The sequence below is a fragment of the Trachypithecus francoisi genome, unplaced genomic scaffold (assembly GCF_009764315.1).
Source record: "Trachypithecus francoisi isolate TF-2019V2 unplaced genomic scaffold, Tfra_2.0 Lachesis_group0, whole genome shotgun sequence".
NCBI classification, from domain to species: domain Eukaryota; kingdom Metazoa; phylum Chordata; class Mammalia; order Primates; family Cercopithecidae; genus Trachypithecus; species Trachypithecus francoisi.
Genome location: NW_022681453.1, coordinates 134,725,669 through 134,752,056, shown reverse-complemented (window position 1 = coordinate 134,752,056; position 26,388 = coordinate 134,725,669). Strand labels below are relative to the sequence as shown.

General features: G+C 42.6%; 2 protein-coding genes across 2 annotated transcripts; one reads left to right on the top strand and one right to left on the bottom strand.

Annotated features, from left to right (window-relative positions):
* Positions 1-467: 467 nt before the first annotated feature.
* CUNH3orf35 (chromosome unknown C3orf35 homolog) lies at positions 468-26,324 on the bottom strand. Its single transcript, XM_033212026.1, is given in 4 exon segments — positions 468-936; positions 939-983; positions 25,752-25,776; positions 25,778-26,324. Coding segments are annotated over 4 exon segments (501 nt in total). The 5' UTR covers positions 25,979-26,324; the 3' UTR covers positions 468-706.
* Positions 1,832-2,879, top strand: LOC117083875 (40S ribosomal protein SA-like). The gene has a single exon (XM_033212025.1). It carries the CDS (start codon positions 1,913-1,915, stop codon positions 2,819-2,821), a length of 909 nt encoding a protein of 302 aa, XP_033067916.1. The 5' UTR covers positions 1,832-1,912; the 3' UTR covers positions 2,822-2,879.
* Positions 26,325-26,388: the final 64 nt, after the last annotated feature.

Below are 26,388 nucleotides of genomic sequence, written 5' to 3'. Positions count from 1 at the left end.
AGCAGGAAACAGCACCACTTCTGTCAGGAATTTGACCTTGCAGCCCCCTCTGCCAGAGAGAGGAAACGCCCTGTCCCCTCCCACCGAAGGTGATTTAACAGAGTCTTTGTCATGGCCTGTGCTGCAAAGGAGGCTGGAAAGTAAGTACAGCATTCTCAGATCTGAGAGGGGGTCTCAGGCCCCCATCCAAATTGAATGGCCAAAGTCTGCCTCAAGCCCCAACTCTCCTCCCCAGATGTAACCACTATTAAGACGGTGGATGTGTCCTTCCAGCCCTTTTACACATACAGTTTTGGAAAACTGTTTTTGTAAGAATGAAGTTATACTATAAATATCATTCCGCAATTTAATTTTTCTACTTAATATAAGTCATGGATATCTTTCCATGTTCATACGTACAGGTCTAACTTGTTCTTTTTGACTACAGCAAAAGATTCTGCAGAATGAAGTGCCATCATTTAGCCAGTCCTCTGTGGATGATATATAAGCTGTGGCCGCTATCTTACTATAACAAACCACACAGGGAGAGCATCCCAGGGTATGTGTGTCATTGCTGCTGTTTGCACACGCATGTTGTAATTTTTGTAGGAATGGGTTCCTAGAAATGGGCAGCTGGGTCATACAGGCCATAGGGTCTGTGGTCTTTATCCTCATTGCAATATAAGGATGTTGGGTTGAACTGAACTTCTCCACTTTGGGGACATTTCTATCCCACGAACCAAGATAATTCTAGAATCAGGATAGCCCCCAGCCCAGCCAGTACCAGAGCAATGCTGACCCAGGGCTCTCCTAATTCTGTTTTCCAGGCATCCCCGCATACCAGGTGTGCTGCTCCATTGGAGCCTCTTCCTCTTTTCAGTCCATCCGATGCTGTGATTCCACTTGAGAAGAGACACCTGCGTGGAGCAATGGAAGGCTGGTTTGCAGTCCCAGATCTGGGATTGAGTCAGTCCCCTCCCTTTTCTGAACTCCAGTTTTCTTACCTTTAAAATAAGAGACATGGGTTAAATTAATGATTTTCTAACTGTGTCCTGCCAAGACCAGCGTTCCACAGAGGTATCAGGAACGGCTTCAGAACTTGAGGGATGGAGGGCAGGAGAGCAGGGCCTGGTCCTCATGAGCTCTGCTATTAACCTTGCTGTGTAATGGGGTTCTGTGTGAACATTCATTTGAAAAAGGCGTTTTGCTCCTAAAGGGAAATTGAAAACTATGCAGTGTGAGTGGAGATGTTATGCTCCACATCACAGAAATCCCACTCCATAGTGGTTTGAGGGGAAGAAATAAGGGGGAGGGTGGTTATTGGTTCATATAATTGAAATCCAGGGGATACTGACTTCAGGCACAGCTCAATCCAGGGGCTCAAATATTATCAGAACCCAGTCTTGTTTCTTCTCATTACTTTGCTGTTCACAATGTTGGCTTCATTCTCAGGCTCAGTGTGGCACCAGAATGACTGCCAACAGAGTCAGGCCTATATCCTCCCAGGTTGAGGTCCAGCAGAAAAGGTCATGTGCCTCTGTTGTGACAGTCACAGCAAAAGACTCAACACATCTTATTGGCTTAGGCTGAGTAGTGTTCCATCCCTGAGCCAATCACTGTAGCCAAGGGAATATAATAACTTGATTGGCCTGGCTGAACTCATGTGGTCAGTGGAGCTAGGCATGAAATAAACCTTACCCAACATACATTAACTAAATGTGGGACAGGGATGATTCTCCAGAAAATTGTCTTATTATTTCCCAATGCTGAGTAGCCAAAAATCAATGCATGTAAAACGATGTACATGTGTTTACTCAATGAACAACCAAGATACTGATAAGACAGGATCTGGCTTTTTTCTGCGCTACCTACAGAGGGGTCCATACGGCGTTGTTCTGGATTCCCGTTGTAACTTAAAGGGAAACTTTTCACAATGTCCGGAGCCCTTGATGTCCTGCAAATGAAGGAGGAAGATGTCCTTAAGTTCCTTGCAGCAGGAACCCACTTAGGTGGCACCAATCTTGACTTCCAGATGGAACAGTACATCTATAAAAGGAAAAGTGATGGCATCTACATCATAAATCTGAAGAGGACCTGGGAGAAGCTTCTGCTGGCGGCCCGTGCCATTGTTGCCTTTGAAAACCCTGCTGATGTCAGTGTTATATCCTCCAGGAATACTGGCCAGAGGGCCATGCTGAAGTTTGCTGCTGCCACTGGAGCCACTCCAATTGCTGGCCGCTTCACTCCTGGAACCTTCACTAACCAGATCCAGGCAGCGTTCCGGGAGCCACGGCTTCTTGTTACTGACCCCAGGGCTGACCACCAGCCTCTCACGGAGGCATCTTATGTTAACCTACCTACCATTGCTCTGTGTAACACAGATTCTCCTCCGCGCTATGTGGACACTGCCATCCCATGCAACAACAAGGGAGCTCACTCAGTGGGTTTGATGTGGTGGATGCTGGCTCGGGAAGTTCTGCACATGCATGGCACTATTTCCCGTGAACACCCGTGGGAGGTCATGCCTGATCTCTACTTCGACAGAGATCCTGAAGAGATTGAAAAAGAAGAGCAGGCTGCTGCTGAAAAGGCAGTGACCAAGGAGGAATTTCAGGGTGAATGGACTGCTCCAGCTCCTGAGTTCACTGCTACTCAGCCTGAGGTTGCAGACTGGTCTGAAGGTATACAGGTGCCCTCTGTGCCTATTCAGCAGTTCCCTACTAAAGACTGGAGTGCTCAGCCTGCCACGGAAGACTGGTCTGCAGCTCCCACTGCTCAGGCCACTGAATGGGTAGGAGCAACCACTGAATGGGTCTTAAGCTGTTCTTGCCCGGGCTCTTAAGCAACATGGAAAAATGGTTGATGGAAAATAAACATCAGTTTCTAAAAAAAAAAAAAAAAAGACAGGATCTGCACCATACACTGGAGATGCAATGATAAATTAATTACAGTCCCCATGCATCTTGTGATGGGCCAGGACCACTGCAGGTCAACAAGGTCATCAGCTGGGAGGAATACCAGGCCACAGATTGGAGGACAGCAAGAATAAATGGAACTCGCTAGCACCCTCTGCATCTGTCTGTCACATCTAGCCCTGACAATCTTCAGAGAGTAATGGTGGCTGCTTCACTTCCACCTTGCAAACGTTATGCAAATTATTCTCTGGACCAATTCTAACTTGAGACCACTCAGAGAAGGGGATTCTGGGAAATGTAACTCCAGCCTAAGCAAGCTGATGTAGTTCAAACCACAACAGAATCCATTTGTTGCTATCTCCAGAGCTGAACCATCCAATACTCTGAATAAAGTATGTTTGTCAACTTAGCATCTAGCTAAGTGTTTTGTACGAAATCACAACATAATGTTGGGGTCCTCTTCTATCTAAATACTCAGAATAATTTTAGATAGCCACCAAACACTTGCTGTCATTTGTAACCACCTGTAATTATGAATTAGGATCTACACAAATAAAAAGTGTGCAAACCACTTCAGAATGACTTGTTGTGAAACAGATATATCCAATAGACCCAGATATAGAACTGTAAAAGATTAACTTCAAATAATATCCCCCATTACTGATATGAAATGATTAATAAGTTTAAGATATTATGCTTTTTTTATTTCTAAAAATTTGATGAGTCTTTTGAAACATGTACCTAAAATTGGCGATGTGCTTGCCCGCCTAACATCCATTCAGTTGCCTATGGACACTGAACTCAGGAAATACTAGTCTAAAGTTCCTATAAAAGACTCAAGAAACTTGGTCACATCTTTGTTCTAGAATTTTAAGATGTAGGAGGACTGTTTGTCTTCCAGCAACTTGCCATCCTCCTTCCGTATATAATTGTTTTTTGTCTTTTCTTTCCTGTCCTTTCTTTCTTTCTTCTATTTCCCTTGGCTGTAGTTGTTTACCGTGGTTTGACTTTGTCATGGAATGTCTCCTTTTGCCCTATTCCATCACAGCTCTCTAATTCAGATGGGGTGAATCCCATCAGGAGCCTCAGCTCTCAATCTGTGAAGCCATGAGAGCCGAAACTTTAGGAATGCATGATCTGCTATGATGCCATAACGACTGCTCGGAACATACCTCTCCCCCCTACAGTGCTGATTTTTCACTGTAGGGTGCGGTGGGTGTCTTTCATCAGCAAAGGTGATAAGGAGGGAGAGTGTGTTTGGTATAACAAAGAAGATGCATTTTGAACCCAGCACATCCATGTGGGGAGCTGGAGGCACTTCTAGGCCACCAAGACACCAACAGTCACATTTAGGAAGGAGAGCATAGGGAATCAGGGCAAATTGCCTATGCAAAGCTCATTGATTGTTAAAAAAAACAATAAAGCACAATGTGTATCAAAGCCCAAAGCCAATACCAGAAGTGAAGTGCTTCCCAAAAGGGCTTCATTGACCCAGGAGTCAGCTTCCTGGGTTTGAACCTCAGCTCCAATATTGACCAGTAGTAAAACAAAACAAAACAAAACAACTTTCTTAACCTCTCCAAGATTGTTTCCTCAACCATAGGATGGGGATAAGAATACAATACCTATGATAAGAATACCATAGAGTTATTGGCAAGATTCAAGTAATGTGAATAGAACAATTCCTAGCATATAGAAAGCTTTAACCAATGGTGGTGGTGTTAGTATCAGAAGATGTTGTTGTTGTTGTTTTTGTTGTTGCCAGCCAATAAGGAAGGAGAGCTGCAGAGATCGATGTGCCAGTACCCAAGAGGGCTAACTGCTTGATCTATTGTAATGAATGTGGCATGCCCTTGCAGAGGGCAGTCTAGCAAGGGAAGCTGATGATTAACCAGTTAATCACAGTATGAAAGGGGTTGAAATGGGGGAGAGGGTCAGTAAGAATGCTGTAAGACTACAGAGGAAGGATGCTGTGTAGGGTGGGAGGAGGTCTCTAAAGACTTCCTTGGGCTGGGCGCAATGGCTCACATCTGTAATGCCAGTATTTTGGGAAGCTGAGGCAGGTGGATCATTTGAGGTCAGGAGTTTGAGACCAGCCTGGCCAACATGGTGAAACCTCGTCTTTAATAAAAATACAAAAATTAGCAGGGCGTGGTGGTGCACAGCTGTAATCCCAGCTACTCGGGAGGCTGAGGCAGGAGGATCGCTTGAGCTTGGGAGGCGGAGGTTGCAGTGAGCTGAGATTGGGCCACTGCACTCCAGTCTGGGCGAGAGAGTGAGACCTTGTCTCAAAAAAAAAAAAAAAAAAAAAAAAAAAAAAAAAGACTTCCTTGAAGTGGCAACATCTCAGCTGAGCCCTGAAGAGTTAAGAGTTTGCCAGTTAGGGAGGCTTCCAAGATGGCCGAATAGGAACAGCTCTGGTCCACAGCTCCCAGCAAGACTGACGCAGAAGACGGGTGATTCCTGCATTTCCAACTGAGGTACCTGGTTCGTCTCATTAGGACTGGTTGGACAGTGGGTGCAGCCCACAGACGGCAAGCCGAAGCAGGGTGGGGCATCTCCTCACCCAGGAAGCGCAAAGGGTTGGGGTATTTCCCTTTCCTAGCCAAGGGAAGCTGTGACAGTCTGTACTGGAGGAACAGCACACTTCTGCTCAAATACTACACTTTTCCCATGGTCTTCACAACTGGCAGAACCAGGAAATTCCCTCCCATGCCTGGCTTGGCAGGTCCCACACCCACAGAGCCTTGCTCACTGCTCGTGCAGCAGTATGAGATCCACCTGCAATGCTGCAGCTTGACCGGGGGAGGAGTGTCACCATTGCTGAGGCTTAAGTAGGTGGTTTTGTGCTCACAGTGTAATCAAAGAGGACAGGAAGCTCGAACTGGGCAGAGCCCACCACATCTCAGCAAGGCCTACTGCCTCTCTAGATTCCACCTCTGTGTGCAGGGCATATCAGAACAAAAGGCAGCAGACAGCTTCGGCAGACCTAGACATCCCTGTCTGACAGCTCTGAAGAGAGCAGTAGTTCTCCCAGCATGGCATTTGAGCTCTAAGAACAGACAGACTGCTTCCTCAAGTGGGTCACTGATCCCTGTGTAGCCTGACTGGGAGACACCTCCCAGTAGGGGCCAACAGACACCTCATACAGGCAGGGGGCCCCTCTGGGATGAAGCTTCCAAAGGAAGAATCAGGCAGCAAGATCAGCAATATGGGCTGTTCTGCAGCCTCCGTTGGTGATACCCAGGCAAACAGGGTGTGGAGTAGACCTCCAGCAGACTCCAACAGACCTGCAGCTGAGGGCCCCAACTGTTAGAAGGAAAACTAACAAATGGAAAGAAATAGCATCAACATCAACAAAAAGCACATCCACACCAAAACCCCATCTGTAGGTCACCAACATCAAAAACCAAAGGTAGATAAAACCACAAAGATGGAGAGAAATGAGACAGAAAAGCTGAAAATTCCAAAAACCAAAGCATCTCTTCTCCTCCAAAGGATCACAGCTCCTCAGCAGCAACGGAGCAAAACTGGACAGAGAACGAGTTTGACAGGTTGACAGAAGTAGGCTTCAGAAAGTCAGTAGTGACAAACTTCTCCAAGCTAAAGGAGCATGTTCTAACCCATCGCAAGGAAGCTAAAAACCTTGAAAAAAGGTTAGACAAATGGCTAACTAGAAGAAACAGTGTAGAGAAGACCTTAAATGACTTGATGGAGCTGAAAACCACAGCATGAGAACTTCGTGATGCATGCACAAGCTTCAACAGCTGATTCAATCAAGTGGAAGAAAGGATATCAGTGACTGAATTTCAAACTGATGAAATAAAGCAAGAAGACAAGATTAGAGACAAAATAGTGAAAAGAAATGAACAAAGCCTCCAAGAAATATAGGACTATGTGAAAATACCAAATCTACATTTAATTGGTGTTCCTGAAAGTGACAGGGAGAATGAAACCAAATTGGAAAACACTCTTCAGGATATCATCCAGGAGAACTTCCCCAGCCTAGCAAGGCAGGCCAACATTCAAATTCAGGAAATACAGAGAACATCCATAGATACTCCTCAAGAAGAGCAACCTGAAGACACATAATTGTCAGATTCACCAAGGTTGAAATGAAGGAAAAAACGTTAAGGGCAGCCAGAGAGAAAGGTCAGGTTACCCACAAAGGGAAGCCCATAAGACTAACAGCGGATCTCTCGGCAGAAACCCTACAAGCCAGAAGAGAGTGGAGGCCAATATTCAACATTCTTTAAGAAAAGAATTTTCAACCCAGAATTTCATACCCAGCCACACTAAGCTTCATACGTGAAGGAGAAATAAAATCCTATGCAGACAAGATGAGAGATTTTGTCACCACCAGGCCTGCCTTACAAGAGCTACTGAAGGAAAAACTAAACATGGAAAGGGGCAACCGGGTACCAGCCACTGCAAAAACATGCCAAATTGTAAAGACCATTGATGCTATGAGGAAACTGCATCAATTAACGGGCAAAATAACCACCTAACATCATAATGACAGGATCAAGTTCACACATTCACACATAACAATATTAACCTTAAATGTAAATGGGCTAAGTGCCCCAATTAAAAGACAAAGACTGGCAAATTGAATAAAAAGTCAAGACCAATTAGTGTGCTGTACTCAGAAGACCTGTCTCACATGCAAAGACACACATAGGCTCACACTAAAGGCATGGAGGAAGATCTACCACGCAAATGGAAAAAAAAAAAAAAAAAAAAAGCAGGGGTTGCAATCCTAGTCTCTAATAAAACAGACTTTAAACCAACAAAGATCAAAAGAGACAAAGAAGACCATTACATAATGGTAAAAGGATCAATTCAACAAGAAGAGCTGACTATCTTAAATAAAAATGCACCCAATACAGGGGCACCTGGATTCCTAAAACAAGTCTTCAGGGACCTACAAAGAGACTCAGATTCCCGCATAATAATAGTGGGAGGATCAGGCGGAGCAAGATGGCCGAATAGGAACAGCTCCAGTCTCCAACTCCTGGCGCCAGCGACACAGAAGACCGGTGATTTCTGCATTTTCAACTGCGGTACTGGGGTCATCTCACTGGGGAGTGCCGGACAATTGGTGCTGGTCAGCTGCTGCAGCCTGACCAGCGAGAGCTGAAGCAGGGCGAGGCATTGCCTCACCTGGGAAGCGCAAGGGGGAAGGGAATCCCTTTTCCTAGCCAGGCGAACTGAGTCACACAACACCTGGAAAATCGGGTAATTCCCACCCCAATACTGTGCTTTAAGCAAACAGGCACACCAGGAGATTATACCCACACCTGGCCGGGAGGGTCCCATGACCACGGAGCCTCCCTCATTGCTAGCACAGCAGTCTGCGATCTAACCACAAGGCAGCAGCGAGGCTGGGGGAGGGGCGCCCGCCATTGCTGAGGCTTAAGTAGGTAAACAAAGCCGCTGGGAAGCTCAAATTGGGTGGAGCTCACAGCAGCTCAAGGAAACCTGCCTGTCTCTGTAGACTCCACCTCTGGGGACAGGGCACAGTTAACAACACAAACAACAAACAAAAAGCAGCAGGAACCTCTGCAGACGCAAACGACTCTGTCTGACAGCTTTGAAGAGAGCATTGGATCTCCCAACACCGGGTTGAGATCTGAGAAGGGACAGACTGCCTGCTCAAGTGGGTCCCTGACCCCTGAGTAGCCTAACTGGGAGACATCCCCCACTAGGGGCAGTCTGACACCCACACCTCATATGGTGGAGTACACCCCTGAGAGGAAGCTTCCAAAGAAGAATCAGACAGGTATACTCGCTGTTCAGCAATATTCTATCTTCTGCAACCTCTGCTGCTGATACCCAGGCAAACAGGGTCTGGAGTGGACCTCAAGCAATCTCCAACAGACCTACAGCTGAGGGTCCTGACTATTAGAAGGAAAACTACCAAAACAGGAAGAAACCTATACCAAAACCCCATCAGTACGTCACCATCATCAAAGACCAGAGGCAGATAAAACCACAAGATGGGGAAAAAGCAGGGCAGAAAAGCTGGAAATTCAAAAAGAAGAGCACATCCCCCCTGCAAAGGAGCGCAGCTCATCGCCAGCAACGGATCAACGCTGGTCAGAGAATGACTTTGACAAGATGAGAGAAGAAGGCTTCAGTCCATCAAACTTCTCAGAGCTAAAGGAGGAATTACGTACCCAGCGCAAAGAAACTAAAAATCTTGAAAAAAGAGTGGAAGAATTGACAGCTAGTAATTAATGCAGAGAAGTCATAAACGAAATGACAGAGATGAAAACCATGACACGAGAAATACGTGACATGTACAAGCTTCAGTAACCGACTCGATCAACTGGAAGAAAGAGTATCAGCGATTGAGGATCAAATGAATGAATGAAGCGAGAAGAGAAACCAAAAGAAAAAAGAAGAAAAAGAAATGAACAAAGCCTGCAAGAAGTATGGGATTATGTAAAAAAACCAAATCTACGTCTGATTGGGGTGCCTGAAAGTGAGGGGGAAATGGAACCAAGTTGGAAAACACTCTCAGGATATCATCCAGGAGAACTTCCCCAACCTAGTAGGGCAGGCCAACATTCAAATTCAGGAAATACAGAGAACGCCACAAGATACTCCTCCAGAAGAGCAACTCCAAGACACATAATTGCTAGATTCACCAAAGTTGAAATGAAGGAAACAATCTTAAGGGCAGCCAGAGAGAAAGGTCGGGTTACCCACAAAGGGAAGCCCATCAGACTAACAGCAGACCTCTCAAAAGAAACTCTACAAGCCTGAAGAGAGTGGGGGCCAATATTCAACATTCTTAAAGAAAAGAATTTTCAACCCAGAATTTCATATCCAGCCAAACTAAGTTTCATCAGTGAAGGAGAAATAAAATCCTTTACAGATAAGCAAATGCTTAGAGATTTTGTCACCACCAGGCCTGCCTTACAAGAGATCCTGAAGGAAGCCCTAAACATGGAAAGGAACAACCGGTACCAGCCATTGCAAAAACATGCCAAAATGTAAAGACCATCGAGGCTAGGAAGAAACTGCATCAACTAACGAGCAAAATAACCAGTTAATATCATAATGGCAGGATCAAGTTCACACATAACAATATTAACCTTAAATGTAAATGGACTAAATGCTCCAATTAAAAGACACAGACTGACAAACTGGATAAAGAGTCAAGACCCATCAGTCTGCTGATTTCAGGAGACCCATCTCACATGCAGAGATATACATAGGCTCAAAATAAAGAGATGGAGGAAGATCTACCAAGCAAATGGAGAACAAAAAAAAGCAGGGGTTGCAATCCTAGTCTCTGATAAAATAGACTTTAAACCATCAAAGATCAAAAGAGACAAAGAAGGCCATTACATAATGGTAAAGGGATCAATTCAACAGGAAGAGCTAACTATCCTAAATATATATGCACCCAATACAGGAGCACCCGATTCATAAAGCAAGTCCTTAGAGACTTACAAGAGACTTAGACTCCCATACAATAATAATGGGAGACTTCAACACTACCACTGTCAACATTAGACAGATCAACGAGACAGAAAGTTAACAAGGATATCCAGGAATTGAACTCATCTCTGCACCAAGCAGACCTAAGAGACATCTATAGAACTCTCCACCCCAAATCAACAGAATATACATTCTTCTCAGCACCACATTGCACTTATTCCAAAATTGACCACATAATTGGAAGTAAAGCACTCCTTAGCAAATGTAAAAGAACAGAATTATAACAAACTGTCTCTCAGACCACAGTGCAATCAAACTAGAACTCAGAACTAAGAAACTCAATCAAACCACTCAACTACATGGAAACTGAACAACCTGCTCCTGAATGACTACTGGGTACATAACAAATGAAGGCAGAAATAAAGATGTTCTTTGAAACCAATGAGAACAAAGATACAACATACCAGAATCTCTGGGACACATTTAAAGCAGTGTGTAGAGGGAAATTTATAGCCCTAAATGCCCACAAGAGAAAGCTGGAAAGATCTAAAATGGACACTCTAACATCACAACTAAAAGAACTGGAGAAGCAAGAGCAAACACATTCAAAAGCTAGCAGAAGGCAAGAAATAACTAAGATCAGAGCAGAACTGAAGGAGATAGAGACACAAAAAACCCTCCAAAAAATCAATGAATCCAGGAGTTGGTTTTTTGAAAAGATCAACAAAATTGACAGACCGCTAGCAAGACTAATAAAGAAGAAAAGAGAGAAGAATCAAATAGATGCAATAAAAAATGATAAGGGGATATCACCACGGACCCCACAGAAACTACAAACTACCATCACAGAATACTATAAACACCTCTACCCAAATCAACTAGAAAATCTAGAAGAAATGGATAATTTCCTGGACACTTACACTCTTCCAAGACTAAACCAGGAAGAAGTTGAATCCCTGAATAGACCAATAGCAGGCTCTGAAATTGAGGCAATAATTAATAGCCTACCAACCAAAAAAAGTCCAGGACCAGATGGATTCACAGCTGAATTCTACCAGAGGTACAAAAGGAGCTGGTACCATTCCTTCTGAAACTATTCAATCAATAGAAAAAGAGGGAATCCTCCCTAACTTATTTTATGAGGCCAACATCATCTGATACCAAAGCCTGGCAGAGACACACACAAAAAAAGAAAATTTTAGACCAATATCCCTGATGAACATCGATGCAAAAATCCTCAATAAAATACTGGCAAACCGGATTCAGCAGCACATCAAAAAGCTTATCCACCATGATCATGTGGGCTTCATCCCTGGGATGCAAGGCTGGTTCAACATTCGCAAATCAATAAACGTAATCCAGCATATAAACAGAACCAAAGACAAGACCACATGATTATCTCAATAGATAGAAAAGGCTTTTGACAAAATTCAACAGCCCTTCATGCTAAAAACGCTCAATAAATTCGGTATTGATGGAACGTACCTCAAATAATAAGAGCTATTTATGACAAACCCACAGCCAATATCATACTGAATGGGCAAAAACTCAAAAAATTCCCTTTGAAAACTGGCACAAGACAGGGATGCCCTCTCTCACCACTCCTATTCAACTTAGTGTTGGAAGTTCTGGCTAGGGCAATCAGGCAAGAGAAAGAAATCAAGGGTATCCAGTAGGAAAAGAAGAAGTCAAATTGTCCCTGTTTGCAGATGACATGATTGTATATTTAGAAAACCCCATTGTCTCAGCCCAAAATCTCCTTAAGCTGATAAGCAACTTCAGCAAACTCTCAGGATACAAAATAATGTGCAAAAATCACAAGCATCTTATACACCAGTAACAGACAAACAGAGAGCCAAATCATGAATGAACTTCCATTCACAATTGCTTCAAAAGAATAAAATACCTAGGAATCCAACTTACAAGGGATGTAAAGGACCTCTTCAAGGAGAACTACAAACCACTGCTCGGTGAAAATAAAAGAGGACACTAACAAATGGAAGAACATCCATGCTCATGGATAGGAAGAATCAATATCGTGAAAATGGCCATACTGCCCAAGGTTATTTATAGATTCAATGCCATCCCCATCAAGCTACCAATGAGTTTCTTCACAGAATTGGAAAAAACTGCTTTAAAGTTCATATGGAACCAAAAAGAGCCCGCATTGCCAAGACAATCCTAAGTCATAAGAACAAAGCTGGAGGCATCACGCTACCTGACTTCAAACTATACTACAAGGCTACAGTAACCAAAACAGCATGGTACTGGTACCAAAACAGAGATATAGACCAATGGAACAGAACAGAGTCCTCAGAAATAATACCACACATCTACAGCCATCTGATCTTTGACAAACCTGAGAGAAACAAGAAATGGGGAAAGGATTCCCTATTTAATAAATGATGCTGGGAAAATTGGCTAGCCATAAGTAGAAAGCTGAAACTGGATCCTTTCTTACTCCTTATATGAAAATTAATTCAAGATGGATTAGAGACTAAATGTTAGACCTAATACCATAAAAACCCTAGAAGAAAACCTAGGTAGTACCATTCAGGACATAGGCATGGGCAAGGACTTCATGTCTAAAACACCAAAAGCAACGGCAGCAAAAGCCAAAATTGACAATGGGATATGATTAAACTAAAGAGCTTCTGCACAGCAAAAGAAACTACCATCAGAGTGAACAGGCAACCTACAGAATGGGAGAAAATTTTTGCAATCTACTCATCTGACAAAGGGCTAATATCCAGAATCTACAAAGAACTCAAACAAATTACAAGAAAAAAACAACAACAACCCATCAAAAAGTGGGCAAAGGATATGAACAGACATTTTCAAAAGAAGACATTCATACAGCCAACAGACACATGAAAAAATGCTCATCATCACTCGCCATCAGAGAGATGCAAATCAAAACCACAATGAGATACCATCTCACACCAGTTAGAATGGCAATCATTAAAAAGTCAGGAAAAACACAGGTGTGGAGAGGATGTGGAGAAATAGGAACACTTTTACACTGTTGGTGGGATTGTAAACTAGTTCAACCATTATGGAAAACAGTATGGCGATTCCTCAAGGATCTAGATCTAGATGTACCATATGACCCAGCCATCCCACTACTTGGTATATACCCAAAGGAATAAATCATGCTGCTATAAAGACACATGCACACGTATGTTTATTGCAGCACTATTCACAATAGCAAAGACTTGGAATCAACCAAATGTCCATCTGTGACAGACTGGATTAAGAAAATGTCACACATATACACCATGGAATATTATGCAGCCATAAAAAAGGATGAGTTTGTGTCCTTTGTAGGGACATGGATGCAGCTGGAAACTATCATTCTTAGCAAACTATCACAAGAAGAGAAAACCAAACACCGTGTTCTAACTCATAGGTGGGAACTGAACATGACATCACTTGGACTCGGGAAGGGGAACATCACACATCGGGGCCTATCATGGGGAGGGGGGGGGGAGGGATTGCATTGGGAGTTACCCGATATAAATGACGAATTGATGGGTGCTGACGAGTTGATGGGTGCAGCACACCAACATGGCACAAGTATACATATGTAACAAACCTGCACGTTATACACATGTACCCTAGAACTTAAAGTATAATAAAAAAATAATAATAATAGTGGGAGATTTTAACACCCTGCTGTCAATATTAGACAGATCAATGAGACAGAAGGTTAACAAGGATATCCAGGACTTGAACTCAACTCTGCACCAAGTGGACCTAATAGACATCTACAGAACTCTCCACCCCAAATCAACAGACTATACATTCTTCTCAGAACCACATCACATTTATTCTAAATTTGACCACATAATTGGAAGTAAAACACTCCTCAGTAAATGCAGAAGAACAGAAATCACAACAAACTCTCTCTCAGACCACAGTGCAATCGAATTAGAACTCAGGATTAAGAAACTCACTCAAAACCTCACAACTACATGGAAACTGAACAACCCACTTTTGAATGACTCCTGGGTAAATAATGAAGTGTACCAGAATCTCTGGGACACATTTAAAGCAGTGTGTAGAGGGAAATTTATAGCACTAAATGCCCACAAGAGAAAGCAGGAAAGATCTAAAATCGACACCCTAACATCACAATTAAAAAAACTAGAGAAGCAAGAGCAAACAAATTCAAAAGCTAGCAGAAGGCAAGAAATAACTAAGATCAGAGCAGAACTGAAGGAGATAGAGACACAAAAAACTCTTGAAAAAATCAATGAATCCAGGAGTTGGTTTTTTGAAAAGATAAACAAAATAGACCACTAGCAAGACTAATAAAAAAGAAAAGAGAGAAAAATCAAATAGACACAATAAAAAATAATAAAGGGGATATCACCACTGACCCCACAGAAATACAAACTATCATCAGAGAAAACTACAAACACCTCTGCGCAAATAAACTAGAAAATCTAGAAGAAATGGACAAATTCCTGGACACATACACCCTCCCAAGACTAAACCAGGAAGAAGTTGAATCTCTGAATAGACCAATAACAGGTTCTGAAATTGAGGCAATAATTAACAGCCTACCAACCAAAAAACGTCCAGGACCAGACAGATTCACAGTTGAGTTCTACCAGAGGTACAACAAGGAGCTGGTACATTCCTTCCGAAGCTATTCCAATAAATAGAAAAAGAGGGAATCCTCCCTAACTCATTTTGTAAGGCCAGCATCATCCTGATACCAAAGCCTGGCAGAGTGGCAGAGACACAACAAAAAAAAAGAGAATTTTATGCTAACATCCCTGATGAACATCGATGTAAAAATCCTCAATAAAATACTGGCAAACCGAATCCAGACGCACTCAAAAAGCTTATCCACTACAATCAAGTCCGCTTCATCCCTGGGATGCAAGCCTGGTTCAACATATGCAAATCAGTAAACGTAATCCATCACATAAACAGAACCAACGACAAAAACCACATGATTATCTCAATAGATGCAGAAAAGACCTTTGATAAAATTCAGCAGTCCTTCATGCTAAAAACTCAAAAAACTAGGTATTGATGGAACATATCTCAAAATAGTAAGAGCTATTTATGAGAAACCCACAGCCAACATCATACTGAGCGGGCAAAAACTGGAAGCATTCCCTGTGAAAACTGGCACAAGACAAGGATGTCCTCTCTCACCACTCCTATTCAACGTAGTGTTGGAAGTCATGGCCAGGGCAATCAAGCAGGAGAAAGAAATAAAGGGTATTCAATTAGAAAAAGAGGAAGTCAAATTGTCTCTGTTTGCAGATGAAATGATTGTATATTTAGAAAACCCCTTCGTCTCAGCCCCAAATCTCCTTAAGCTGATAAGCAACTTCAGCAAAGTCTCAGGATACAAAATCAATGTGCAAAAATCATAAGCATTCCTATATACCAGTAACAGACAAACAGAGAGCCAAATCATGAGTGAACTTCTATTCACAATTGCTACAAAGAGAATAAAATAACTAGGAATCCAACTCACAAGGGATGTGGAGGATCTCTTCAAGGAGAACTATAAACCACTGCTCAACGCAATAAACGAGGACCCAAACAAATGGAAGAACATTCCATGCTCATGGATAGGAAGAATCAATATTGTGAAAATGGCCATACTTCCCAAGGTAATTTACAGATTCAATGCCAGCCCCATCAACCTATCATTGACTTTCTTCACATAACTGGAAAAAACTACTTTAAAGTTCATATGGAATCAAAAAAGAACCCACATAGCCAAGACAATCCTAAGCAAAAAGAATAAAGCTGGAGGCATCATGCTACCTGACTTCAAACTATACTACAAGGCTACAGTAAACAAAACAGCATGGTACTGGTACCAAAACAGAGATATAGACCAATGGAACAGAACAGAGGCCTCAGAAGTAACACCACACATCTACAACCATCTGATCTTTGACAAACCTGACAAAAACAAGCAATGGGGAAAGGATTCCCTATTTAACCAATGGTGTTGGGAAACTTGGCTACTCATATGTAGAAAGCTGAAACTGGATCCTTTTCTTACACCTTATACAAAAATTAACTCAAGAGGGATTAAAGACTTAAATGTAAGACCTAAAACCATAAAAACCCTAGAAGAAAACCTAGGAAATACCAATGAGGAGATAGGCATGGGCAAAGACTTCATGACTAAAACACCAAAAGCAATGGCAACAAAAGCCAAAACTGACCCATGGGATCTAATTAAACTAAAGAACTTCTGCACAGCAAAAGAAACTATCATTAGAGTGAACAGGCAATCTACAGAATGGGAGAAAATTTTTGCAATCTACCCATCTGACAAAGGGCTAATATCCAGAATCTTAAGAACTTAAACAAATGTACAAGAAAAAAACAAACAACCCATCCAACAGTGGGCAAAGGATATGAACAGACACTTCTCAAACAAGACATTGATGCAGCCAACAGACATGAAAAAATGTTCATCATCACTGGTCATCAGAGAAATGCAAATCAAAACCACAATGAGAGACCATCTCATGCCAGTTAGAATGGCGATCATTAAAAAGTCAGGAAACAACAGATGCTGGAGAGGATATGGAGAAATGGGAATGCTTTTATACTGTTGGTGGGAGTGTAAATTAGTTCAATTATTGTGGAAGACAGTGTGGTGATTCCTCAAGGATCTAGAACTAGAAATACCATTTGACTCAGCAATCCCATCACTGGGTATATACCCAAAGGATTATAAATCATGCTGCTATAAAGACACAAGGACAGGTATGTTTATTGTGGCACTATTCACAATAGCAAAGACTTGGAACCAACCCAAATGCCCATCAATGATAGACCGGATGAAGAAAATGTGGCATATATACACCATGGAATACTATGCAGCCATAAAAAAGGATGAGTTCATGTCTTTTGCAGGGACATGGATGAAGCTGGAAACTATCATTCTCAGCAAACTATCACAAGGACAGAAAACCAAACACTACATGTTCTCACTCATAAGTGGGAATTGAACAATAACAACACATGGACACAGGGCGGGGAACATTACACACTGGGGCCTGTTAGGGGGTGAGGTGCTGGAGGAGGGATAGCATTAGGAGAAATACCTAATATGACAAGTTGATGTGCGCTGTAAACCAACATGGCACATATATATGTATGTAACAAACCTGCACATTGTGCACATGTACCCTAGAACTTAAAGTGTAATTAAAAAAAAAAAAAAGAGTTTGCCAGTTAAAGAGCAGCATGGTGGAAGTAAGAAATGAGGATAAATCAGACAGTCATTGGAGGATTATATGAGGTCAAGGAAGGGTTTTTCTTCATGCAAGTGACATTGGGCTTACCAATGGGGAAAAAGCTTCGAAATGGGGGAAAAGAGATAAAAACAATGGATGAAGAAAGAAAAGAAATACCAAAAAGTTGAAGGTTGCAAAGGAGCAGAGGGTGAAGTAGGGGAAACATGCTATGTACCTACACCAGAAACAGGATGTGCCCCGGAAAGTGTCCACTTCTACTTTTATTTTAAAATGGAGGCTGGGCACGGTGGCTCACATCTGTGATCCCAACACTTTGGGAGGCCAAGGCAGGCAGATCACTTGAGGCCAGGAGTTCAAGACCAGCCTGGCCAACATAGCGAAACCCCATCTCTACCAAAAATACAAAAATTAGCCAGGTGTGGTGGTGCATGCCTGTAATCCCAGCTACTCAGGAGGCTGAGGCAGGAGAATCATTTAAACCTGGGTGGCGGGGGTTGTAGTGAGCTGAGATCGTGCCACCGCCCTCCAGCCTGGGCAACAGGTTGAGACCCCATTTTGAAAAACTAACTAAATAAAATAAAATAAAAATAAAAATGGAGAAATGGGGCCAGAAGGTAGGTCCAAGGTTATCCATGGAGATGATGACAGAGGTAGAATTAGAAATGTTTGGGCCAGGTGTGGCAGCTCACACCTATAATTCCAGCACTTTGGGAGGCCAAGGCAAGAGGATTGCTTGAGCCCAGGAATTCAAGACCAGCTTGGGCAACACAGTGAGACCTCACCTCTACAAAAAATTAAACAATTAGCTAGGCATGGTGGCACATGCGTATGGTTCCAGCTACACAGGAGGCTGAGGTGGGAGGATTACTTGAGCCCAGGAGGTCAAGACTGCAGTGAGCTGTGATCACACCACTGCACTCCAGCCTGGGTGACAGAGCGAGACCCTGTCTCAAAAAAAAAAAAAAAAAAAAAAGGTAGTACAGGGGTTGTTTGGTGTGGTGTCCTTTATGCAGAAAGCAGATGGTTAATAAGGACTTACGAGGTTTTTAGCAGATGAAGGCACACTGTGCACCAGATGGAAAAATAAGTCCCAGCATTGCTAGGAGAATCTCAGGAGTAGAGATAGAGGAAGTCATAGAAGGTGGGATAAGGACAGTAATCTCTCAAACTTGTATACTTTTACGTATTGATCCTGGGTAACGAAATTTGACATCAAAATTCTCTGACCTGTATCTATTAAGCATTTATTATATGTCAAGTGTTTCGGTTATCTATTGCCGCATAACAAACTGCCCCAGAACTTAGTGGCTTACAACAACTTCAATTTTATTTATTATTTATTTATTTATTTATTTTTAGAGAGAAACTCTTGTTGCATTGCTCAGGCTGGACTAGAACTTCTGGGCTCAAGCAATCCTTCCACCTCAGTCCTACTTTATGGTATCTTACACTTACGTGGGCAGTAATGTGGACAGGGCTTGGCTGGGCAATTCCTTTCTGTTTCATGTGGCATCAGCTGAGGTTACTCAGTGGTAGCCAGCTGGTGGCTGGGCTTTTTTGGAGGGCCTAAGCCAGCCTCATTCATATGTCCGGTACGTTGGAGGGAATGGCTAAATGACTGGGTTCAGCTGGGACTGCTGATCTTGGCACCTACACGGGGCCTTTCCCACATGGTGCTCTTAGGTGAGTCAGACTTCTTATGTGGTGGGGTAGGGCTCCCAGAGACCGTGTGCCAAGACACCTGGGTGAAAGCTGTGAGGTTTCTTAGGACTCAGTTTCAGAAGTCCCAGAATGTCATTTCTGCTTTACTCTACTCACCAGTCAAGCCACCCAGGTTGCTCCAACTCAAGGACAGGGCAGCTAGACTCTAACTCTCAAGGGGAGGAGTAGCAAAGAATTTGCACCATCTTTAATCCACCACATCAAATAAGTGCTGTGCATGTGTGACCTTGCATAATCTTCTCAACAGCCCTATGGTAAGTGCTCTTATCACCCCCATTTAAGAGATGAGGGAATTAAGATACAGTGAGTTTTGGAAACCTGACTAAGCTCATGCAGCTATGAGAAGTGGATTCAACCCAAGCAGCCTGGCTCCTGGACATGTTATGTACCAGTATTCTATGGCAAGCAAGACAGATACTGCCTGTATCCCGCCATCAAGTTTGAAAAGAACTGTCTCTTTAGAATGTTACAGCAGGAGGTACCTTAGCAGTCTCCTAAGGCAAGCCCTTCATTTACATGATGAAGAAATGCATGCCCAAGCTGCCTAAGTAACCACTCTTCTGTGGAGCATCCTGTCCTGGTGGAGATCCTTTGAGTCACAAGAGCATCTGTTGGCTTATCTCCTTTTGGCAAACAAAGAAATGGCCTCAGAAATTTTAAATGACTTCTGCTAGACTGCACAGCAGGAGTATAACTAAGCCAGAATCTTAAGACCCATTCCAAATTCCATGTTCTTCCCACTACTCTGAGCTGCCTCAACATAACAGATTAGAAGAGGCCCTAGGATGTCCAGAAATGAGGATGAAAGCTTGAATTTTTCCTAGGATCCAAATGAAATTGCGCACCTCCTACCAGACAGTTACTAACTGGGGTAGGGTTCACTGAGATCTTCTTTCCAGATCTAAAATTAGCAATTTTGCCCCCTAGAAAACCACAGGACTCTAATCCAGACTATAAATGGCTTAGCTTGAGTTCCTCTCACCCCCTGAAAGTAGAGCCTAAGACAAGGAATCAGGTATAGATGGTTTATCTGGGATCTGATCCCAGGAAGCAAGATGCTCAGGACGGCGAGAGAAGGAGGAACAGGCAAATAAGGACCCATCGACAAGGTCACAAGTGTGGATGTGGGGGCAGATCCCATCAGAACCTTCTGCAGAGCGGATAGCATGACTCAGAGTGGTCCACTCAAGTGCAGCAGCCACGGCTGCAACTGGAATCAGAGGTGAGGTTCTGTGGATGTGAGTCAGGACCCCAGAGATGTCTGAGCCTCCTGAGAAAGGAACCTTTAATCCGAGACCAGAAGGATGAATCAGAATCAGAGGAAAGGAAGCAGGGAGAGAAAGGCGAACGTTCTGTTCAGAAAAAACAGGAAGTTCTTTTTTTTTTTTTTTTTTTTTTGAGACGGAGTCTTGCTCTGCCACCCAGGCTGGAGTGCAGTGGCCGGATCTCAGCTCACTGCAAGCTCCGCCTCACGGGTTTACGCCATTCTCCTGTCTCAGCCTCCGGAGTAGCTGGGACTACAGGCGCCCGCCACCTCGCCCGGCTAGTTTTTTGTATTTTTAGTAGAGACGGGGTTTCACCGTGTTAGCCAGGATGGTCTCGATCTCCTGACCTCGTGATCCGCCCGTCTCGGCCTCCCAAAGTGCTGGGATTACAGGCTTGAGCCACCGCGCCCGGCCCGGAAGTTCAAGGGTAGGAAAGCAGGGCCCTTTTGTAGAACTAGGGGAAAAAATTACCTGAGGCTGGAATAGAGACAGCAAGAGAGGAGGTGAACAAATGGTGGGAAATGGAACTTGGGGGAGCCTGTAAAGCAAGTTGAAGCTTCATCTGAAGGGCAACAGGAGCCACTGAAAAGTTTTTAATAGGGGAGAGAATGTTCAGATTTTCATCTCTAAAAATGGTTATAATGTCCCCTCAGCAGGTGGACCCCCTGCTGCTTTTCCAAAGAAAATGCAAGCATCAAAGTGGCAAACCAAACTTTTGTGGCAACATATAGCATATATGGTCTGCACACATGGGGCCTTCAAATACCAAGAGATTCTTCTACAGATGCAAATATTGCCTACAGATTCTGTTCAGATTGGAGGACCTGAGCCCAAAGCCCCTCCCAACACAGGTCTCTAGAAATGAGACAAATGTGGTTTTGATCCATGACAATGTTAGGAAGCTGGAAAGAGTTTCCTTGTGAATAAGAAATCTTGAAAATTCCCTGAAATATGGAAGCCAGTCAAATCAGAGTTTAAAAGGATCCCTATACTGAAGCTCATGTGGGCAAACACTTTTGCATAAAAATGGGAGATGGGAGGTAGCTCCAAGAATACTCAAAGCCTTGAGGTAGGCCAGGCGTGGTGGCTCACACCTGTAATCCCAGTACTTTGGGAGGCCAACGCGGGTGGATCACTTGAGGTCAGAAGTTCAAAACCAGCCTAGCCAACATGGTGAAAACCCCATCTCTACTGAAAATACAAAAATTAGCTGGGCGTGGTGGGACACCCCTATAATCCCAGCTACTCAGGAGGCTGAGGCAGGAGAATCACTTGAATCCAGGGGAATGGAGGTTGCAGTGAGCCAAGATTACACCACTGTACTCCAACCTAGGCAACAGAGTGAGACTCCGTCTCAAAGAAACAAAAACAAAAACAAAAACAAAAACAGGGATTGCTGGGGCGCACCCCATGAGCTTCGGATTCGTTTGGTCTGGGTTTTCATTTCTCACAAGATCCCAAGAGAGGTTGATGCTGCTGGCTCGGGGATCACACTTTTAGAAGCATTGCTCTACTGATGACCTCTGCAATTTTAAGTACTAAACAGCTATTTCTCGTTTCATCAAGTTTTGCAATCTCTTGACCCACCAATTTAAAAGATTAAGATACTAAGAAAACCTCTGTTATTCTACTTTTACTTTCATTTAATCAAATTTAATGACATTTGCATTTTATGTTATCACCATAGTTCTGATTTTGGCTTGACTGTAAATACTGAAAACCAATAAATAGTGCTAATTTGATTGTGGCTTCATGATTATTGCTCACAGGTGAGCCAAAACAAGTGTCATGATTATATATCCTACTCTATAGTTGCAAAGTTAAAGTCCAGGAATATGCAACTTCTACTGCAGATAGAACATTTCTAGGATCAACATTCTCTTCTTCTTTATACTCTTCTACTTACTCAAAATCCTACCATTTTAAGTTTTGGTATGCTGTGTTTCCATTTCCATTTGCCTTAAGAAATGTTTTAGTTTCCCTTTGAATTATTTCATTGACCCATTGAAGGTCTCACACTGAAGGTCTCACATCATCAAGTAAAAGTTCAGTCCTAAAACTATACACATCATAAGTTCTCAAAACTCATGGTCTAAAACTGGTCATGTGACCGGGCGCAGCGGCTCACCCCTGTAACCCCAGGACTTTGGGAGGCTAAGGTGGTCAGATCACCTGAGGCCAGGAGTTCAAGACCAGCCTGGCCAACATGGTGAAACCCTGTCTCTACTAACAATACAAAAATTAGCTGGGCATGGTGATGGGTGCCTGTAATCACAGCTATTTGGGAGGCTGAGACAGGAGAATCACTTGAACCTGGGAGGCAGAGGTTGCAGTGAGCTGAAATCACTCCACTGTACTCCAGTAGCAGCAGAGTGAGACTCTTACTCCAAAACACTCAAAAATCCTTGAGGTAGAAGAGCCTGGGAGCAGTAGTAGCTCTGTATACCTAAAGGGAAATGAGCTGGGGCACCAAAGTAGCAACTGTGAGGTCAACATTGCCCTTTGGACTAAGTAGCAACAGAGCAATAGAGGTGTCTGCCCCCATGGAGGAGCCAGGAGTATGAGCCTTTAGGACCCAGAGCTAAAATAGTGTTCCAGGGGACTGGTGACTTCAAGAAAGAATGAGGAGCTCCCTCCCCATGAAATGCCTCCCTGGCCACTCTATGTCTGACTCATACCCTGTCTCCTGTAGGTAAACTGCAATAAACAATCAAAGACATGCTAACAGGGATCCCTCAAAACAAAGATGATTCTTCAGTTAAGACTCACTAAGCAATTGTGGAAATCTATCTCTGTGCAATAGACATCATCCTCTTACCAAATGCGGAACTTGCATCTGAGGAAATAGAGCTGATAGCTGAGCTGGGCTGAATAATTAAATTATCAGGGAGATGTAAGATTACCATATGCAAACCCTGTGAATGATTATTTATTTATTTATTTGAAACAGGGTCTCACTCTATCACCTGGGCTAGAGTACATAGATGTGATCACAGCTCACTGCAGCCTCAACCTCCATGGCTCAAGCAACAATCCTGCTTCAGCCTCCCAAGTAGCTGGCACTACAGGTATACACCACCACACCCAGATAATTTTTGTATTTTTTGCAGAGAAAGGGCTTTGCCATGTTGCCCAAGCTGATCATGAATTCCTGGGCTCAAGCAATCTGCCTGTTTCAGCCTCCCAAAGTGCTGGGACTACAAGAGTGAGCTGCTGCAGCCAGCCATGAATGATTTCTATTTGGGAAGTTAACTTAAAATTTGATAATTTAAAACATTCAATATATAAGCTAAGTAGTAATAGAATGAACTGCCAAAGAGAAAATGTGTGAGTTATAAAATCAAGCCAAGAAAACTTCTAGAATGTAACTAAGATTTTTATTTTTTCATATTTTATTTATTTATTTATTTAGAGATGAAGTCTCACTGTGTCGCCCAGGCTGGAGTACAGTGGCATGATCTTGACTGCAACCTCCGCCTCCTGGGTTCAAGTGAGTCTCATGCCTCAGCCTCCCGAGTACCTGGGATTACAGGCACCCGCCACCATGCCCAACTAATTTTTATATTTTTAGTAGAGATGGGGTTTCACCATGTTGGCCAAGCTGGTCTCGAACTCCTAACCTCAAGTCATCTGCTTGCCTCAGCCTCCCAAAGTGCTGGGATTACAGGTGTGACCTACAATGCCTGGCCAGATTTTTAAAATGTAAAACAGAAGTTAAAGTGATATATAATATAAACTGGACTTAGCCAGAATTTAAATCTTCTGCTCTTCAAAAGACACTGTTAAGAAAATAAAAATACAAGCCTAGACTTGGAAAAAATGTTTGCAAAACATGTATCTATTAAAAGACTTGTATCCAGAATATGTAAAGAACTTTCAAAACTCAATGATAAGAAAAAGAAACAACTCAATAAAAAATATGCAAAAGGTATGAATAAACACTTAACTAATGAAGATATATAGATGGCAAACAAAAACATGAAAATATACTCAACATTATTAGTTATTAGGGAAAAACAAATTAAAACCATAGGAGACTTAATACCACTACATGCCTATTAGTATGACAAAAATTAAAGAGACTGACCACACCAAGTACTGGTGAAGATGCTGGTGAACTGGCACTCTCATACACTACTGGTAGGAAGGTAAAATGGTGCAACCACTTTGGAAAACAGCTTAACGGTTTCTTTAAAAGTTAAACATGTACCTACAATATAATTTAGTCATCTCATTCTTAGGTTTTTATCCAAAAGAAAAGAAAATACACGTCATACAGAGACTTGTCTACAAACATTCACATCAACTTGATTTTTAATAGCCCAAAAGTGCAAACATCTATAGATGTCCATATGTAGATGAATAGATAAATAAATTGTGGCATATTCATACAATGGAATAACTACTCAACAATATAAAGGAATAAACAAGCAATAACATGAATGAATCTCAAAATAATTTTGCTGAGTGAAAGAAGACAGAAAAATAGTCCATATTGTATTATTTTATTTATATAAAATTCTAGAAAATATAACTAATCTGTAGTGACAGAAAGCAGATCAGTGGTTGTCTGGGATCAGCAGCGGGAGGGACAGGTGGGATGGCAGAGAGGAATTACAAAAGGCAAGAGGAAACTTTTGAGAGTATTAGATATGCTCACCATCATGATTGCAGTGGTGGTTTCCCAGGTACAGACATATGTCAAAACTTATCAAATAGCATCTTTTAAATATGTACAGTTTATTGTATATCAGTTATACCTTAATAAGGCTATTACTGTGTAAGAGTGTGTGTGTGTGTGTGTGTGTCTGTCTGTCTCGGTATGTCTCAATTTTATTTGGCCATGACTCTTTTCCCTGCTCACCTGTTGCCCCAGTTTGCAGAGCCATGACATATGCAATGAGACAGACCAAGGGGTGATCCTGGCTCCACTGTCATTCTGGCTGTGTGCCCTTCGGTAAATGATTTACACTTTCAGAGCCTTCATTTTTTTCCTTCAAAATGGAGTAGTGGTTGGGATTATATTAGTGAATGTCAAACGCCTTTCACATAGTAGGTTCTTGAAAACTTTAGACCACTAATCACCCCAGAAACTGAACTAGCCATATTTATGATTGCCCCAAAAGCATTAACTTTATTTTTAGCTGAAGACACCAGCATGCAATCACCTTGAGTCCGAAGGTCCAGGGGGAAAGATGTTGAAATGCTGAGCACTGCCCTGCAGGCCCATCTGCTCTGCATTAGCCAGCCTTCCTCTGTTTATTATTCCATGTGTTAAATCTCCTCCAATTCTTGTGTGAAAAGTTCAGGCGCACAATAACCTCTTTATCACATTTTCAAATTCTGGGCCTGTTCTGGAAAGTTTACACCTTTTACTTGTTGCCATTGTTTTCATGTGGATTCAGATTTCTGAAAAAGGCATTTGGAGCACTTTGCTGAAAATATTTGTGTGTAAAGCTTGATGAGACAAACATTGCCCAAAAGTGAGAATTAGATGTCAGAGGAATTAGAACCATACCACGTGGGCCATGTGGTACAGCTGTGGCTGTGTGAGGAGAATCTGAGGCTCGGGGTGGTGGTTGAGAGCCTGTGGCTAGGCAATACTCTTAACCGCTCTCCTTTGGGGAATAAATTAAATAATACTGAAAAGAATAACAGAAACATGCCAATGTTGGAGCGGAGAATAAAAGGGTCACAAAACTCTGTAAAAATAAATGCATCGTAACAATATTGCTTACCATTCATTGAGTATTATTTGTGTACCTTGCTTCACTAAGTGCTATTTTATTGAAACCTCACAACACA

Coding starts and splice junctions, on each gene's coding strand:
- LOC117083875 (XM_033212025.1), top strand. CDS start 1,913: ATGTCCGGAGCCCTTGATGTCCTGCAAATGAAGGAGGAAGATGTCCTT.